The following is a 20152-nucleotide window of genomic DNA, read 5'->3' as shown; positions in this document are numbered from 1 at the left end:
GGTGGTGTAAGTGCCAAAATTAAAAATTTGGAGATAACCTGTGCAAACGGTAGATCTTCTATTCTGTTTCGGGGCAAGAGATAGAACTAGTTAAGATCTGAACTTTAAACTCGTTTTACTCAAAAGTTTGAAAAGTCCATTTACCCTCATCTCACACCCTCATTTTATCTTATTCAATCAAGACACTTTCATTAAAGCATCTGCAAATATTTGTTTCGTTTCTTTCTATTGGAAGGTAATGATTTCTCTTTTTTTTTTTCCTTTGCAATTGTTGCCTCATGAAGAACTACTAAATAAGCTGAATTCATTAGAATGAATAGACCTACTTTTATAAATGGACCCAAATGGCTAATTCCCAAAAGCATGAAATGAATATAAAATTTCAAAATTTTCATATATGAAATGGATTTAAAATTTTCATTTATGAAATATTTAACTCGTTGCTTAAAATACAAGCAATACAGGGTTCATACACTTTTGGTTAAAAAAAGTTCCCTGACTTTTCCAGGTTTTCCAGGTTGTTTTTTAGAAAATTCCAGGTTACTCGCTTCATTCAAAATTTAAGTTTAAATAGTAATATTTTCAAAATAATTAAAATTGTTTAAAGTAGCAATGCAGAAGAACTAAAACTTCTCCCCTTAGATTCGAAATTAAATAAAAATTGGAATTTTTTTTTTCCTTTGTTTTGTCTGTCAAAATCGTAATATTATAGCGTTTTGCTGTAGTCCTGCAGCAACCTTTTAGCATCAAATTTTGGTTTACAATACTTCTTTTTATTTTCTTATTAGTAGGTTACACAAAACATATTGAGCAAAATGCAAAGCTAAATTTCAGTATAAATATGATTAACTTGTTGCATCAATCGGCATACCATATAATGCATAGTAACAAAAATCAACATACGCCGATCTTTAGGCCAATGCCAGTAATCTTTTTTTTTTCCACATATTAAAGGACGCTTACATAAAAATTTCAAATTTTCTTTTCCAGAAAATAATAGTCAATTTTCAAAAATTCACAACTTTTTGCACATTTTAATGTTATTTTCAATAGTACACATTGATATAAACATCCAATTCTGTTTCTGGAAGTTTAAGTCTACTTCCATTGTGCAAACGATCAAATGTGGCGACAAAGTAAAAAATTTAAAATAATAAGTTGATTTTTGGATTTGTAGTAATAAAAGTAGTAATAAATAATTAATAATTCTTAAAAAACTACAATAAAAGCAAAATAGTCAGTATTTAGCACATAAGAGTCTAAATCAATTTAAACAAAAAAATGTTATGAAGATTAAATTTTGCATTTTTCCAGAAAATAATTACAAATTATCCGGAAAAAAAGGCACAATTTGTGTTGTTTTCAATAGTTAGCATTGCAATTAACATCCAATGCCGTTTTCGGGAACTTAGGCACTAAAAAAGTCTTGTGTACTTCCATCTTGGGAATGACCAAATATGGCGGCTATGCCCAAAAATAAGAAATAACTTTTTTAATTTGTCGCATGAAGACAATTAAAAAATAATAAATCTTCATGAAACTACAATTCATTGAAAAATTTTTATCAAATTTGCGTCCGAGGCAGTGAGGAAAAGAATAAGTTTTAAGAACAAAATTTTTCATTTCTCAAGAAAATTATTTTAAATAATAATAATAGAAAAACAATTTGCAGACCATTTTCTGTTATTTTCATCAGTTTTCAATTAAAGAAAACATCCAATTTTGCTTTGTTTTAGAAACTCAGCCATTTTAGGATCGTATCTACTTCCATCTTGTGAAAGACCAAAGATGGCGACTACGTTTCACACGTAGCTGAAATGATTTTCCGATCAAGGAAGAAAAAAAAAACGATTTTCCCCGATCGACCCTCCCATCTACAGGTTGTGCTTCCGAAGCAGTAAATTGTCTTCTCAACCGTTGAGTTTGTGCATAATTCCTGTTCACCTGATTTTTTTTTTCTTGGGAACTACTGAGAGCCAAAAATGGCGGCTTCTGAAGATTTTTTGGGTCGCCACTTTTTTCATTGCTTTAAAATTGTTACAATTTTTTTTTAAATACATCGATAAAAATGAAGATTAGATCTCATAAAACAAAATTTCCTGGGAAAAAAATTGGGAAAAAAAAAATTTTGGGGACACATTTGGAAAATTCCTTGACATTTTTGACTACGTCATTTTCCCTGATAATTACAGGTTTTGCCGGAGAGTACGAACCCTGAAACGAACAGAATGTTGTGGCAACCCATCTAAAACTTTAGGCAGTAGAAAGAAATGCGTTCCCCTCACTAACTCCGTGTAAGAAAATCTTCGCTCTTTTGGCGCATTTTTCGTTGTGAAAAAAAAGTTCATTTTTCGATTGCAGTTTTTAAGCGTCGGTTTAGATAAAAATTTACAACTTTTTTCGTGAAATCACAATAAAAACGAAGATTAGATCCCATGGTACTTAATTCCTTGGGGGAAAAAATGGAAAAAAAATTTTTGGAGGACAAAATTTAAAAACTCCCTGACTTTTCCCTGACATTTTTGACAGTGTCATTTTCCCTGACAATTCCCGGTTTTCCCGGAATTCCCGGAGCGTACGAACCCTGCAATAGTACAAAAGAGAGAGCTTTAGTTTTTACAATATTACAATTGTTCCACATCAAAGATGTCACATCTAAGCTTCCGATACCAGGAGGTTAGTGACAAAACAAGTTTAAGTTACTTGTGTATTATCCAGTCAACAAATTTTACCAAAACAAAATCCACTACTGAATGGTGAAAATAACTTGTGACATGTTAGCAATTTTTACAATAGCTTTAAAGACACACATCACTGAAAGTAACCCAAACCTGAACTTCCCGTAATCCGAGGTGACCTCAGCGAAAATCCCCCCGGATTTTTGAGATTCTACCATACTTTAACAACTCATAGAAAGTTACAGAAAAATAGATGTTTCAAATTCAACGCTACTGAAATATTATTGCAATAGAAAAGCTTTCTATTGAGCACTAATTTTTTCAAACCGTTACTTTGCTGAAAAGATGTCAAAGTTCTTTTAGTGTGGGTTCTCAAACCCAAATGTCATAGTGATGACGTTTTTTTGACTTGTATTTTGTGACACCTTTTTTGGTGTGTGTAAATACAGGATGTATCAGTGCAGCGTTTACAGACTTTCAGGGCAGATAGAGTACAGCTAGACTATGGGAACCCACAAAGCAATGCATGGTCGGAAACACTTTCCTGGCGCGGTAGTGATGAAACAAATCACCAAAAATACAAGACACGAATAAGGTAAGAAAACATGTTTATTATCCTTAGTACAGCAAAAAACTAAGAAAAAAGAGCATGAAGGAGCCAACAATGGTCATCAAAGCAGATGTTTGAAATTACAACCCCGGGCCGTAATGCATGCCTCACATGCCTCTCCGGCGCATTGAAGATCGAATGTCAAAATCGCATGTGAGCATACACCGTCATCTGATGCTTCGGTTTACGTAACAATATCTATCGTGTACACCAGACAAAAACTTACCAGCATTTTTGCTGTATTAAAAATAATAAACATGTTTTCTCCAATTATTTGTACTGTCTTTCTTGTGCTTTGTGCCGTCACCATCATGTCAGGAAAGCGTTTCCGACCATGCATTGCTGTGTGGTTTTCCATCGTCTAGGTGTTCTCTATTTGCCTTGAAAGTCTGTAAACGCTGTACTGATACACCCTGTATATAAAAAATGGTAGCCCAGTTGCCCAGTGATAGCGCCTCGCGCTCTATGCTGTGAACCCGGGTTCTACCCCCTGGTCAGGCATGGTTGACTCAGCCTTTCATCCGTTCAGTGGATCAATAAAATGTGTACCAAGCGTGCTTGGGAACCGAACACTGGGGGGTTCCTGTTAGGCTGACCACCCAACCGAAACGTTTGCACTGCACCCCAGAGCCCTGGGACAAGAAAACTGAGTTGAGCACAGTAGGCTTTAGCCCTCATGGGCTGTTGTGCCACAGGGCTTGGTTTGGGTATATAAAAATGGATGTGTTGATAACTGCGGCCTGCCCCCCACTCACCCCCACAACTATTCCATGCTTCCCTAGTTAGGTGTAACCCACAAAGCTGAAATTACTGATTTATCGGCTGAATTTCCTACATAATTTCAGGCTGCATCAACATGATGCATGAGCTTCTTGGAGTGAGAACTACATAGATTAAAAATGTTTTCAACAGGAATTTTTAATGCTTTTCGTTTTAAAAAGCATGATTTTAATGAACTTGAAATTTTAACAGTGTATCAAATCTGATTGCTCTGCATAATATAAATTACTACGCCAGTACTGCAAATGTAAAAGCGAAGAATCAAACTTCTAGAGCTTTTAATTTTGTTAGTAACAATTACAATGTGCCGCATTAGCAGGTCTTTCATTAGCAACGTATTCTGAAAACATATTTAATTTCATTTCATAATAACTTTTATTGAGACAACTTCGAAAATTAAAAGCCAACTAGTACAACATGAAAATAATATTTTATTCTCTGGAAAGATTGTGTTATAGAAACATTTACATTTTCAATGTACAAAAATCAATTTGTCCTCCAGAACAAAAATTGGAATACCTTTACATAAGTACAAAATGGTATAACAATAACAACAATGATTGAAATGAAGTAATTAAAATTACAATCAAATGGAAACATTTAATAACTTTAAAATGAGACATTTACTACTTTACACATTTTTGCATTTGGCTTCGGTGAAGTGGAATCTAGTAGGAATATTTAGGCCTCTGTTCTTGTCATTTTATTTGTATTGCAACAAAATGCTTATATAAAAAAACAAAGGGAATTATTGCATTTTCTTAGGAAAATGTGTAATATTTTTGCAAAAATAGTACTCATTGAAAATGGGATTTGAAATACAAAAAGCAGCTTATCCCCAAAAGGTTAAGAAGCCAAAATCTCCAAGTCTAAAGTAATAAAAATTATTAAAAACTGAAAATGTTTGAAGTAGCTTTCTTTAAACTTGTGAAGGCAGCTGTAATTTATTTGCAAGTTCTTGGTACGGAGAACCATGGTGAGCAGATTTAACTTTCAAACAATTCAAGCAATTTAACTAAAATGGAAAACATAAATCAAAATTTGCATTCCAAATCTGTTTTGTAAAGCAATATTTAAAAAGAAAACAGAAAGAGATATTGTTAATCTAAGCAGTATAAACAGTAGAGGTTTTCTGAGGCCGCAAATTGAACTCAGCACAATAATTGTGGTGGAAAAACTGACTTTTTAACAAAAAAAAAAAAAAAAAAAAAAAAAACCTTGTAGATTAGAGAAAATAATAACTAAACAAAATATTTTCCAACAACAGAAAAAGTAATAATAAATAAAGAAAGAAATAATAGTTACAATGAAAAAAATATAAATAAAATAAATAAATAAATAAACAAAAAAAAACCTATGTTTCAGCTTCAATAGTGAGATTGATAATGCAGCTATTTTATAGCTTCAACATAAATTTCCGAAATATGAAAAAGATAAACAAGGTTTTACTCAATTTTTGACTGAATGAAAGAGCATAGAAGCTTGGTATAGAAAATTTTCATTTTACTTTAAACAACTAAAAATGTTGTTGTTTAGATAAATAATGTTGTTTTCCTTGCAATGCTATCACAATATCACACAATACATTTGCTGTCTTTAAAGTGAATAACAATTAGGTTATCAGGGATCATTAAAAATTCTTGCAAGTTCAGAAGCATACAAAACAAAAATGTTATGCAGAAAAAAAGAAACATTAAGGAAAAAATAGCATTAGTATTACTTACAGCATATTTCTTATCACAGTGTCCATGACGATGAGCTAACAGCCACAAATTATTGGCCAAAGTAAACAAAGAGTTGCTTGATAAATCACCATGAGCAATGATGTGGCAAAAGAGTTCAAGAGCTAAATGTGACTGCTTCTTAAAATTCTAAAAAACAATTAAATATATATATATTACTTCTTATATATAATAGCCAATTATCGAGTAACCCATGTCTTCAACAATGAAACTCGCACCACAGCATGATTATTTGATAGTATGTTTTGGTAATGTTTAACATGCAGGGAAAGACTTTATCGTGACAAGGCTGAACTCGATCCGGTAACTTAACTATTTTGCTGGTACATTTCAGGGGAATGAAGAAACGAAAAAATGATCAACGATAACCGCTACCTACTGAAGTTTAGGGTTAATCCACCGGAGTTAGGGTTACAATGTCAGCTATCAAAATATCACCAAACAGGCAATGGCTTTGTTCAAATGTAGAAGCAGTTTTCACCCGTCATACCTTGACAAGCGACTTTCTAGTTGTTATATAATAATCATTAAAATATTTGCTTAGCAATAAATGTAAGGTACTTAAATGTCCTTGAAAGAAATAGTTTGTCTCAGTATATAGAACACTGATGAATGAATACTTGTGAACAAAATATTATTTTTTAAAAGATTATTTAATGGCTAAGTGCTTATGCTTTTTTGATTTAATTCTGGAATTTTTGCAACAGAAAAAAAAATAATACATGAATATTTTCTTCTTTCTCCCTCACGTTTAGAGACAATAACAATTTCAGAATCTAGCAATACAAAAATAAATTGTTAATTGACCCATAATACACTTATGCATGAACTAATTCGGTACTTCTATAAAAGCATTTAAGAATTTTCAACTCATAATGAGAAAAATACAGTAAAATCTTTCAGTAATCAAATTTTTATCACTTAAGCCTTAGTTAACTTGGATAATGGTTACAATGAACAAGGCATACAACTCCTTCATGATTGTTTTTTTACCAATGGTGAAAATGCTTTTGAGTACACAGTGAGTAAAGCATGATAAAAAAAAAGAACTTGGGAGGGGGGAGAGAGATTGATTAAAAATAGAGAAAAATACTACACATGCATCATGTTTAGGAAAACGTCGTTCATGCTAAGCATTTATCTCTAAGGTAAATAAGACCATGTTTAGAAACTCTCTTATACATTCAGAACCAATAAAAACAACACTTTTTACTTTTTCTAAAAACATAACAACTTCTAAAAATGACTAATTTGCCACTTAGTTTATTAAACTACTTATTTTAACTCTACTAGACTATATATAACCTTAAAACTTTATTTAATAACAGTGTAAACATCAAACACATAAAATCCTTACATCAGCTAATCATCAAACGTAACCCTTTATTAAAGCGAGATAATTCAAACAGCCAACGTCCTACAAAAACCAAATCCAATCATAATTGTTGTCTTTCTCAAGCACAAAAGTTATTTTCTTACATGAGTGCCGTACCTAGCAAGAGTGACACCCAAGGGGGTAATTTGTGGTGTCTCCCCCCCCCCAAACACACACAAAAGCAAAAAAAAGAGGTTTCATTATTCTATGTAAGCACGAAACTCATACAATTTTCAGTCTAAATACTGACAATATGAACCTAATCCTGAGTATAGTAATCAATCCATGATGTGGGATGGAATAGAGATTTGTTCCGGGAGGTTTCTTCCCAAAAAATTTTCAAATTTGTAGTCTTTTAAAAGCACTTTAGCTTCATATTTTTCAGAAACTTGCAATTCCACTTTGGGTGTCATCCCCCAGATGGGTGACACACACAGTGGCGTAGCCATGGTATGGTAAAAAGCTTATGTCTTTCTGTTTTGCGCAACATTTTTTTCTCTTAGAGACAGTGCTTTCCTTCTTATGACGGCAGTATTGATCAAGGTATTTTCAAAGAAGAGATTGGTTTATAATGTCCTTTGTTGTTTAATTGATAAAGAGTAATATATATATATATATATATATATATATATATATATATGTACTTTAAACTTCAGAAAAAATTAACCCCCCTAAGGATTTTTTCTCGCTACGCCACTGGACACACGGACCGGATTGCCCCCCCCCCATGACGCCACTGCTTACATATATTTCACTGAATTGCAAAAACTTAACAAACTTAATCTACAAATGTTTGGCCAAAAGCAGAGAGGAAATTAGAAAATTCTTTGAGAAGACAATTGAATTTTGGCATATGATACACACATGATGAACAACATGCTTGCAAGTCATGCATAAGCAAATTAGTAGAGCATGGGGAAGACAATGCTTAAACCCATTTTTACAAGCACTTTCAGAATATTCAATTTCAATCTTTCATTTTGGCCCCTTCTCCCCTTGTCCACATTCTAGGCCCAATGGACAAGCACTCATATTTTTACAAAGCTTCGATTCGATTGTGTTAGTTGTAGTATATTAAAAACCTAGAAACAAACACAATTATTTTGGAGGAAACTGAATCACTTTACTTGATAAACATAAATAACAGAGCACACATTATATTTAATTATTAAAGTAAGTAAACAAAAATTTACGAAAACTACACAAGGCACCTGAACAATATACTTACATTTTTATCACCTAAGTACTTTAAATGAGCAAGGATCTCATCTATTAATGTCGAACAAATTTTGTTGATTTCAGAAATAAACTTGGGGTCACTACCATATAAAGCATCATTTGAATCAACTAAAATAATAGATGGAAAGACAAATTAATCCCTTTTTCACAACATACAAACGTATATTATTCGAATAATATTTACCTTACTAAAGTATTATTTTAACAAATTAAAAAATGGCAACCTTAAAAATCTACAGGAAAAAAAATTAATTGTCTCAAAGGTAGTATGCAAAGTAACACCAGGAATATAAAATTAAATAGAACTAAGTGACATAAGAATTTAATATAATAAAAAAAGCAGAAAAGAAACCTAAAAAAACCTTAAAATGATGAACAGACTCACAATGCAACTCTTGAACAGAGTTAGACAAAATAAAGATCACTAGGGTAAATCCACCATACTTTAAAAACAAGTTAACAAAGGAAAAAAATGTTTTTAAGAAATTTAAAAGAAATTTCAAATTTTTACAAAATTGCTGTGGAATATTGACCTAACTGCAAAATCAATTCAAAATTAGTTATTGTCGTCACTGGGTCCAAACGTGGTTACCCCATTCGGAGGAACAGTGACAGATTTGGTTTTCAACATATAGCCACAACAGCAGTAACTCAACTATGTTTCATTGTATGAGGTAATGAATAAAATGATTTTGTATATTTGGTACCCCCGTAAAATTACACATTTTGCCGTTGCGTCATTGTTCCACTGGAACAGTAATATAATCAATAGAGCATATTAACAAAATTTTTAAAACAACACAGAGGAATATACAAAATAAAATTTAAAAAAATATACAAAGTAAAATATATTGTAAACCAAAAATACATGTTCTTTCAAACTGATTGATTTATCTTACCTCCCTCAATAGACCATGCATATGTTTCTTGACTCATTGCCGACAATAAATCAAGCACATTCAAATAAATAAGCACTTTAGAATCGGAATGCTGCTCCCAGGTGTAATCTTGAATGACATTCAAGAGACCACGGATTAAATATAGTGGTTCCTGTTCAGGATGATCCTAGAATGAATAACATTTTATTGTGCTTCAGAATGAATGAGATAGATGATACTCGTGCAGTTAATTCAGGGTAACTTTGGGACACTCGGGTTAAGTTTGCGTCATTTCAAATTTTTCAGTTTATTTGACGTAAAAAAAATGGCATTATACTTTAATTTGGAAGTTACAGTTTGGAAACTTTTTTTGAAGTTGCTCTCCCTGCCTTGAAATATTCTGTGAAATATAAAAATGATGGAAATCTTGTGATGTTGCATTGCAAAAAAAAAAAAAAAGTGTGTGTGTGGGGAGAAGGGTACACATTTAGAACTTTTATTTTCATGCCTTTTAATTGCAATAATTTGCTTTGCATCTCATTTCTGAAGTGGCTGAAAGTTGCACTAAATGGCAGAATAACTTTGAACCAGGCCAATTTTCATTTTAAATTGATTAAATAATTATTTCTTAAATTTTCATAACTGTACAACAGTTTGGGAGGTTCTCCTCCATGTTATAAACTACTAAAATATGAGTGAGGCAGTTTAAAGAGAAATTGTGGCTCAAAGTTACCCTAGATGACAATACAAACAACTAATCAAAACACCAAATGAATAGTGTAATCACAGAAATCATTTAAATGATGATCATTCGAGAAAGCACAGTCTAGCTTAAAGATGAAGTGTGAAATGAAGTGTGAACATGAAGTGTGGCGGGGTTGCAGAGGGGGACATACGTCACTCTTCTCTCTTTTCTAAGTTTGAGAAATTCATATTGCACTGTTCACTCGTTAAAATGGCTAAGCGAAATCAAATTTCTATAGATGTTAAGTGCAAAATTTTGGCTGGTGTTGATGAGAATAAATGTCCAAAAGCTGAAATTGTGAGACAGTTTGGTATTCAAAATAGCACGTTATTCACGATCCTCAAAAACGGAGATAAAATTTTATCAGCGAATGATGCAGGTGTCTCAAAATTTAGAGAGGGAAAATTTCCGCTTTCAGAGAAAACTTTAGAGGAATGGCTCAAAATTATGCGGTCATGCAATACTCCAATACATAGAAATACCTTAAAAGAAAAAGCTAGGATTTTTTCTGAAAAAATTGATGTTGAAATAGATTTCAAAGCTTCAAATGAATGGTTCAAGATATTCAAGGAAAGGCACGGACTATCTTTTAAAAAGCTATGCTGTGCGAGTGTAGAAGTCGACACTGCAACAGTCAATGGATGGAGGAAAGAACAATTGAAAACTCTGCTAGAAAATATTAGCCAGATGACGTATTTAATGCAGATGAAACGGCTCTCTACTACAAGCTGTTGCCTGATAAAAGTCTGGTATTTAAAGGTAAAGAAAATGCGCATGGAGGAAAACGTTCAAAGCAGCGGTTGACCATTCTTCTTGTGGCAAATATGACGGGAACTGAGAAGTTGCCTCTTTTATTAATCGGAAAGTCGGCAAATCTGAGATGCTTTAAGGGTGTGAAAACTTTACTGATTGCGTACAAAAACAACAAAGCATGGATGACTAATGCCTTATTTGAAGAATGGATTCGAAAACTTGACCGGAAGATGGCTGCAAGTAAAAGATTTTGCTGATTGTTGGCAACTGCGCTGCTCATCCCGCAATTGGCAATTAAAAAAGCCATAAAATTGGAATTTCTCCCTCCTAATGTCCCCCCAATACTTCAACCCTTAGATCAGGGAGTTATACATTGCTTCACAAATCCAACTAACGAAAAATGTTAGTCAGAAGAATGATTGCCACTATGGAAAACATGATGACGTACGACATTGATATCCTAGGTGCTATGCATCTAGCCAAATCAGCATGGAATGATGTTCCGCAAAACACAATAGCACATTGTTTTCATCATGCTGGCTTTAAGACAAAAGAATTTCAGAAAGAGTTGGGAAATCAATCAGCTGGATTCCAATCATTGCTGGAACCCTTATTGTCCGGTGCTCCTGTAGATGACACTCCAGACACTAATGAAATGACCCAGCTCCTCAGTGCCAAATTTCTGGATCATCAAATATCTTTTGATGAGTATGTTGCGGTAGACGAAAATTTACAGTGATGCAAAGAAAATTTGAATGGGAACAATTTTTTTGCCCATTTTACCAAAAATGAAGAAATCTGCAATTCTGACGACAGAGAAGAAATTCCCCAAGCTTTTGAAGAAGTGAATGAAAAAGAAGACTTCAATGTAATCAATGCCTTGCTAATATTTTGAAGGACAATTCTGAAGATTTCCTTCAAAATCTAACGGATATGGAATCAGTGATAATGAAAAATTCCCAAATGAACTTAAAACAGGCGTCAATCAAAGACTTTTTTTCAAAAATACACAACTGGCACAAATAAATACTAGAAGTGTTCCCTATGTATGTACTGTTGGATCATTTCTTTGCTCATTTTTTAAAATTATTTTTTCAATTTGTTACAACGACCTTTCGTTACAACGACCATATGATGTTGGTACCATAGGTGATTGGTTACACGGAGGGTCTACTGTATATCAATAGCCTTCTTTTCCTTTACACACTTCTTTAATTTATATATAAGTGTCATGAACTATGCTTTGTATCTTATCAGAATGCTTAAAATTTCTCATTCACAACTTTTAATGATTTTGCTTGCTTATCAAAATCAAACTTAAAGAATTTATGTCTCAAGAACAGTCAGCAAAGAGCAAAGGATTTATGCATCAAAAAACACGTTTCACTCAGTTTTTTCCACTGATGCTTATTTTACTATTATGTTGGTTATTCTTACTCTTATGTAAAGACATGGTTAGTATAATAATAAAAACATAAAATACATCAAATACTGAGAAGAAATAACATAGAGTACTGAGTACTAATAGAAATTTCATATTATAAACCCTGCATTGCAATGATGCTGTAAACAAAAGAAATGAGTTGATATGTGATAAGTTTTTGGATGTTGAGGGAACTTTGAATGTGTCCAATTAGTTTGAATATTGCAATAAAACTTTAAACTATTAATTTCTGAATGTCAAAATAAAAATTGGACAAACTGAATCAAAAACAATTTATACTTGCGCACTTATTGGGTACTGCTTCGCAAGTACATATTATAGGTTGGTCTACTTCACTTTGCATAAGAAACAATCATCTGCTTTTGTTAACATTGAACTTGCTTTATAACAAAAAAAAAAAAATCCATTTTCTTGCCCACTTGCCAAATTACAAGAATGTGCATGTAATAGTAATACAACACCTTGACTTTTGTACACAAAGAGAATTTTAAAATAGTTATCAATCATACTTTTAAAAGGTTTTTGCTAAGTATATGAATTATCTTGAACATCACATTAACCAGCCTTTTTACACTACTGTTGAAAACAATAAACTGCACAAAAAAATCATCAATGTATAGGCCTTTATTTTTGAAGCATTCTTTCTAAATTCTGTTCCCTTTTGGAGGAAGAGGTGCTTTACCTTCAATAACACTTTATTTTAACATAAACAATACAAACTGAATCATTTAAATTTTTTTCAGTAACATTATATAAAAGCCAAAAGCCAATTTGGCACAAAAATTTGACATTTTAATTTTGCTTCACGATGAAAATCAACCTAAAACAATTGAAACTTACTGGTACTATAAGCAAAGTTGACAGTAGATTACTGATATATGTAACAAGAAATGGCTCTGTAGATTTATGCTTGTTATCAAGTTCAATGGTAGGTGGAGCTTCGGGAATCAAACTGATTGCAGATTTCAAAAAGGCATCAGCTGCAAAAATATAAACAAATTTGCAAATTAACTGTCTAAGAATGTAAATAAATGCCGATTCTAAACAAGCATTGAATGCAAATTATGACAAAATGCTTAAGTTATAACTGGAAGTAGAGATATTTTTATTGCCTCTCAATGCGTAGTTCACCCATTGAAAATGAGAAATAGCTCTCTCAAATTCAGTCAAGCGTGAATTAATTTTAAAGATATATTTCTGATTTTTACTGCATAAAATATGCTTCTCACTTAGTACTTTAAATAAAAATTTAGCAGCATGAGAAATGAAAAAAAATACAATTGAAACTTTTAATGCAATACATTTCAATGTTTTGTTACTTTTAAAGAGAATATCAAAATTTTAAACATTAAAATTCAAAATAATACATGTCTCCATTTCATTCTTCGAGACTAAGGTTTCTTTTATGAAACTCTTCACTATTATGGTCTTCATTATTCTTGTGTATTTCACTCTTTCAAAAGGAATTTTACTCCTCTAAAAATGTCAAAGAGCACTTCAATGCTTAGAAAAAAATCCTAGCAGTATCTCTGATGGTACAACTAATTAATCTGCTCACTTTATGCTTCTTTTTGTTTTTTCCATACAAAACAAGAAGACAACTCTTTGAATAAATAATTTGGTTACACTCAAAATGTGCATTAATTTTAAACCTTCAAAATAAGAATAAAACATAAATGAAGTTAATAAGTAAAAATTGCATATTAATAGCTACCTTGTGAAGTTAATAAGTAAGAGTTGGATATTAATAGCTACCTTGTGAAGTTAATAAGAGTTGGATATTAATAGCTACCTTGTGAAAGACACTGGTTGAGCAAAGCAACTTGGCCTGATATCAAATATAAATCTAGCCGGCTGAAGACATCCATTAAAGAAGGTATTGTGATGAAAGAATATGCTATACATGCCTGAAATGGAATAAAGACTTTTACAATAAATGATACAAAAGTAATCAAGATACAATACAACCTCGATTTAACAATTATCAAGAGACAAGAAACATTTATCGTTAAATCAAGGAGTATATACATTTAATGTAGTTAACTTTGGACCAGTGAAATGTATCATTAAATTGAAGAAATCGTTAAATCAGGTATTGTTAAATCAAAGTTATACTGCAGTTATAACTAAGCACAGATTTTAAAAAGTAAAGCTTTTGGAAAAGTAATTCACATTAAAATGTACATTTGAAAGACACAAAACAAACCTAAATTTATTTTGCTGAAAATGGCTAAGGAAGTACAGCAAAAAGTAGTGTATGAATACCTTTCAGAGTTATGCAAATCAAAGTTTGCATATAAAAAGAAAAAGAGAAGTGATTACTTTTACAAATGAAGAAGTTTTCCTTGTATGATGTCCCTTAACTATTTGTCTTGTTCTCATAGCTAGGAGATTAACACACTGTAAGAGCAAAAGGCTTTCTATTAACTCATGTAAAATAAATTACATTAAAAATAGACAGAAGAATGAAATGTGTACCTGGACTAGTTGTATGAGAGCTAAATCAAGGTTACTAAAAGTTGACCGTGCTTCAACATAAAATCCTAACTGTTGTTCAAAATCTCTTCCAAAGCTTATTTTTCGAATGAAACCACAAATAAGAATTCCAATTTGTCTTTTCTCATCTTCTAAAGTCAAAGCACTTGAAAAGTTAGAAGAATAATATTTCAGTTTGAACGTAGTTAACAGTTGATGCATATGCATTTGTAAAGGATGTGCTACAATAAATTCTTATTTTCAAAACACAGTTAAAACCCATCTTATGAATCAAAATTTTTTTTCAGTTATGTAGGTACAGTGGCTTACATGCAACCCCCAAACCCCGAAGGTGCAGGGGGAGGGGGCGCAAAAGGTATGAGGGCACACGCTCTAAAAAAATACCACTATGTTAAAATTATTTCTAAAAAATTGCTTATGAGGGCGCACTTATAAATCTGGCGGAGAGCGTACTGAAGCCTATGTATGCAACTGTGTGGGTAAATATATAGTTTTTGTTTCACATAGTTTTGAAAATCAAATCAGGTAGGACCTTGAGTTTGGTGAGAAAATAGGAATTTCTACGACATTGACTGATTACAATGTTTGCAAAGTAATTTCTATCACTTTTTACAATATGATTTTGTAAAAAAAAAAAAAAAAAAAATTCAAACTGAGAAAACAGTGTTTGAAGAACACAAAAGAAAAACGATGCAACTAAACAATTTAAATTAAAACCCTTTTTACTACATTAATATTGATCAGATTGTTCCCACAATTTTTCTGATGCATACAACAGGTATTAAACTATATTTTAAGCAACAGAAAAAAGAAAGAAAAATTGTTCCTTTCATTGATTTTTGCCACTGGAGAAGTCCCCTCTTGAAAAAAAAAGGGGGGTGTAGGATAAAATGAGCGACTTGAAAAGTTACAGATGTATTCTTAAGTATAAATATTTTTGACTTGAGTTGATTTGGTTTTTCTTTTCCTTGCCACATAACTTCTTTGCCTAATAAATTGAAATGCCAAAAAAATAACAGAGCAGCAGTTTCGCTTTGATTTTAACAGATGGGGAATAATCATCATATAACATTTAAAAAAAAGAACAAGAGCAAGGGTTTTTCTTTTCAAATAAAAGCTACAAATTGTGAGCCTTAGCATTGAAGTTGAGGAAAATGTAGGACCTATGGATTGAGTACTGTAGTCTTAAAGTTTAAAGCATTACTTAAGGGAGAATACTTTTTTTTTTGTCTCATATATGCATCAGATGACACCAGAAGTTTTTCCAACATTGAAGTTCCAAAAGTATTTTATTGAGCAAGCTGTGAAGAAGTTAAGGAGTTTTTCAATGGGAAGCGTTTTAATATTTTTCAAACTTGAAGTCTTATAGATTTTAAACTATCCACAATAACATTATCTTTAGTAAACATATTTCATAAGGTTAGAGGAAAAAATGAGGGTCAAGTACTTTTTGCTGCTAATTTTTCAAAACTGCAGTTCCAGAAACGTAATTTTAAACGATATTCGACGATGTTAGGGGGTTAGGGTTTGGAAACTAATTTTTCCAAAATTAAAGTTCTAAAAATGCAACTTTCCCTCTTTGAAGAATTCCTGGATTTGCCATTGACTGCACAGAAGATAAAATTATACAGTGAACTCTTATATAGTAAACTTTTATCTACAAATAGCCAGAAATTAAATGAACTAAATAAACATTTATGAAAATCATACATACTTTACAGAATCATGAATTGTTTTGCAGATAAACATTGCAGCATTGATAATTACAGGATCACATGTAGTCTCTTGTTGATAGCTATACAATAAAAAGCATCAATGAAAAATAATTAAAAAGAGAAAAGTATTATATATTACATACATAAAACTGAAAATAATTTCATAAATGCTTACAAATGAAAAAAAAATATGTATATTTAACAGCAACTAGTTGATGTACAAATGTGCAATATATTTCGTTTTCTCCAATCTCATAGCTTATCGGAGAAAAAATTACAATTTCAATATGTTTGTTTGCATTTGGTATTATTTGACGAAAACTCATTATTGTACCGGGGGAACTAGTTTTATGAGAGCGTTTTCATCTTCACTGAGTATAGATGACTAGAAATTAGAATCAGCCCAGTTATGTGTGTGTGTGTATACAGGTCCAAAACCTGTAACTAGTTGTCCCTTTCAAATTTATGTTTCTATTTTCAGTGAGTACCACAAAAAAAGATCAGTGTACCACAAAAGTTTCAAAATCTTAGGCACCAAGAAATAATTTTAGGCACTTCAGAAATAACCACATATTTTTCAAAGTTAATCAGTAAAAAAAAATGAATAAACTAAACAATTGGGGCATTTTGGAGAGTTTATGCAGCATTTTGCAAAGCACTTTTTAATTAAAAAAAACAGACTAACAAAACTAAAAAAGGAAGAAAAACTAGAATTATTAACTAAACAGAAAAAAAAATCCTTACGTTGAAAGACTTGAAAACTTCTTGAATCTCAAAAATTACAACAAAAATACTTTAATCTAAAAAGTTTAGAAAATATTCTTGTTCAGTTTAAAATGCTTTGAAAGATATTAGATATACAGATAGTTATCAGTTTACAGATAGGTACAATTCTGTTTTCTTGTGTACAACTTTCTGAATAGGAGAAAAAAAAATCACAATTTTACAAGTATAAATATTACGTTGCTTGTAAAATGCCACTTAACTTGGAATGTTTAAGTGCTCAATCTATTTGTATGGATAACACATGCAAATTTTTCCTTTTTCCTTTATTTTCCCTTCCCATAAAAGTATATATATATTTTTTTTTTTTATTCAAAAAATTATAAGCTTCGACTTTTAATTTCTATACATCTGAATATAAAGACCATTAATATAGAGAATCAACTTTCTAGGAAAAAAAGTTTTACACTTAAAAATAAAGGTTTGTACGTCTGGCAGGTATGACTGTACAGTCACACCTGCAGCATGTATAAATAATTGTTTCTGAAATACTAATTTTTTTCTCAAAAAGTTGACACTTCATATAGTGATACATAATGATGCCTTTTATTCAAATATATAAAAATTAAAAGCCAGACTTTACAATTCCGAGAATAAAGCACAAATATATACAAGTAAAAATGTCCCACCTGTGCATATGGATTGAGCAAAAGGCAAAAGAAAATGAAAATTACCTACAATTCAAAATTTCATTTAAAAAAAAAAAAATTCTCTTTTTTTTTGAAAGAACTAGGTACAAAAATTTTATTTTTAGTTGTTGGGCGACCTGGAGCCCAGGATTTGTTGAACCCTAAAGATGAACCAACGCCCCCTTAGTACTAAATTCATATAGAATTTGCCTTAAAAAGTGATCTGCCCTCAACGCCCACATACTGACTTCCAATACGGAAGACAGCATTACTTAACGGCAATCCGATCAACGTATTGCTATGCCGATGGATCCAAGCAATTCAAATCAAATTGTTAATTGGTCAATTTCAAAATTTAAATTTAGAAAAAATCCAATTGTGTTCTTTGTTATTATTTCTGATACCTTCGATAGATGGCAGTAGCCTCCATACCAAATTTCATTTATCCTCGTTCCCTAGATTTGAGTTCATTGTTGCTCTGTGTTAAAAGTGAGAAAGCGCGAGGCATTTAGTATTAAGGGGACGTTGATACGAATATACATAAATAATGTCTAGAACAAACACAGCAACATAATACAACACTTTATGGTAAAAGCTGTGAGTTATGAATCACTTAACCAAGAAGTCATCAAAGTAAATATATACAATTATAATAATAAAATAATAACTCTGAAGTTCAAAAACACCATTGTACCTTATAAACGCTTCTATGATAACTTTGCAGACATTTACTTTCACAGCATCTTTTTGCAGCATATCAAGAAAAGGTAGGAATTTGTCCATTGAAAAGACAATGCTGAAATCATGCATATGCGATAAAATGCGGTCCATTACTCTGGACAGTTGAGGGTAATGTTGTTCAAATGATCGATCAGGAAGCATATGACGAATAATATCTCCTAGAAAAGTGTTAACCTCTCGTTTCTAATAAAGAAAAAAAAATTGGCTAAGTACTTATTCAAAAATACCATCAAATAATTAAAAATGTTTGGAAAGAAAACTTAATAATTCAAAGCACGAGATTTTTGGTTAAAAGATCAGACAAAATATTTAGCTTATCATGCTACAGTTCATATTTAAAGTTATATGTTCAGGGCCGCCGCTACCAGCAATGGGGCCCGGTACCAATTTTCATTCCGGGCCCCCCCCCCCCATGACCCCCGCACCCCCATTCCTTTTTTTAACTGTCGCGCTTCATTTCCTTTCACTCACACACTTATTAACTTCAAAATGAGTAGTTTAAAATTGCATTCATATGTGATGTTCAATTGTTTAGTTGCCGATAGTTTTTTTTTTTTAATTTTAATGTTAATTTAAAATTTAATCATCTTTTATAAAATATGTTTTCAAATACAGTAACTTCATGCGGTAAAAATTGGATAATTTGTCATGTTTGAGATAAGTGAAGTTACATGATTGTGAATTATGAATGTTCAGTAAGGCGAAGCCGGATGAACGAAGGGAAAAAAAAATCCGAATTACGAAATAAAAAGCTCTAGACGTAAAAATTAAAGCCGAACAATGGTACCGTAATGATATTATAAGTCGAAATATCATTGAAATAAATGCTGAATTTATTACCACACATACATATTACATTTGACTTAGATAATCCACAGTCAGGAGAAAGTATTGAGTTTCTAGAGTAAATATAAATTAATAATCGAAAATAACATATACATATAATCTCTCCGAACATGAGATTTTAAATTTATATTTAAATTAACTTACATACGTTTCCATAACTTTAACTTCTAACGAATATAGATATACCTGTCTGGATTACAGAATGGACATTTAGTGGGTTTTTTTTTTGTCAGTAACATTCACTAACATATTCTCACCCTACGTACTTTTTTTGTCGCAAACTCGTGTATGACTGAATTAAAATCCACTTGTGCTGCCAACTGGTGCTCAATGCCAAGAATAGCTAGCGAATTTAGACTGTCTTGTCCAATTGCTGATCTAGTCCATGTTTTAATTCGATTTCCTAATTTACTAAATGCCCTTTCAGCTTGGGCGACAGTCAAGGGGAGAGTGCAGAATATGCGAAGGGCAATACATATGTTAGGAAATATTGTTTGAAGCTTTCTGTTGTAAATCTCATTCAAAAGCACTAGGGGAGAAAGTTCAGTTACTTCATTAAACACTGACGAATGAATGTTTCTAATGTGAATAATCTCATTTCCAAGTTGACTATTTAAGTCGATTGCATACTTTGATGACAAGCATGCAGACAGCTTTTGCACTTCTTCATCATCTAAGGACATATATTTCAGTATTGG

The 20152-nt window shown here is 31.8% G+C and overlaps 1 protein-coding gene across 1 annotated transcript in view; it reads right to left on the bottom strand.

Moving 5' to 3' along the window:
- Positions 1 to 4510: 4510 nt before the first annotated feature.
- LOC129226551 (VPS35 endosomal protein-sorting factor-like) overlaps positions 4511 to 20152 on the bottom strand; it is a 54117-nt gene continuing 38475 nt past the window's right edge. Inside the window, exons 16-25 of the mRNA XM_054861159.1 lie at positions 18562 to 18791; positions 16455 to 16535; positions 14723 to 14885; positions 14567 to 14644; positions 14037 to 14151; positions 13085 to 13224; positions 9324 to 9489; positions 8414 to 8532; positions 5793 to 5939; positions 4511 to 5083 (exon numbers count right to left, since the gene is read on the bottom strand). Of these exons, the coding sequence (XP_054717134.1) occupies positions 4988 to 5083; positions 5793 to 5939; positions 8414 to 8532; positions 9324 to 9489; positions 13085 to 13224; positions 14037 to 14151; positions 14567 to 14644; positions 14723 to 14885; positions 16455 to 16535; positions 18562 to 18791 (1335 nt within the window). The 3' untranslated portion in view covers positions 4511 to 4987. The remainder of the gene's footprint in view (positions 5084 to 5792; positions 5940 to 8413; positions 8533 to 9323; positions 9490 to 13084; positions 13225 to 14036; positions 14152 to 14566; positions 14645 to 14722; positions 14886 to 16454; positions 16536 to 18561; positions 18792 to 20152) is intronic.

Source organism: Uloborus diversus, chromosome 7, assembly GCF_026930045.1.
Source record: "Uloborus diversus isolate 005 chromosome 7, Udiv.v.3.1, whole genome shotgun sequence".
NCBI classification, from domain to species: Eukaryota; Metazoa; Arthropoda; class Arachnida; order Araneae; family Uloboridae; genus Uloborus; species Uloborus diversus.
This window is presented reverse-complemented; position numbering and strand designations above follow the sequence as displayed.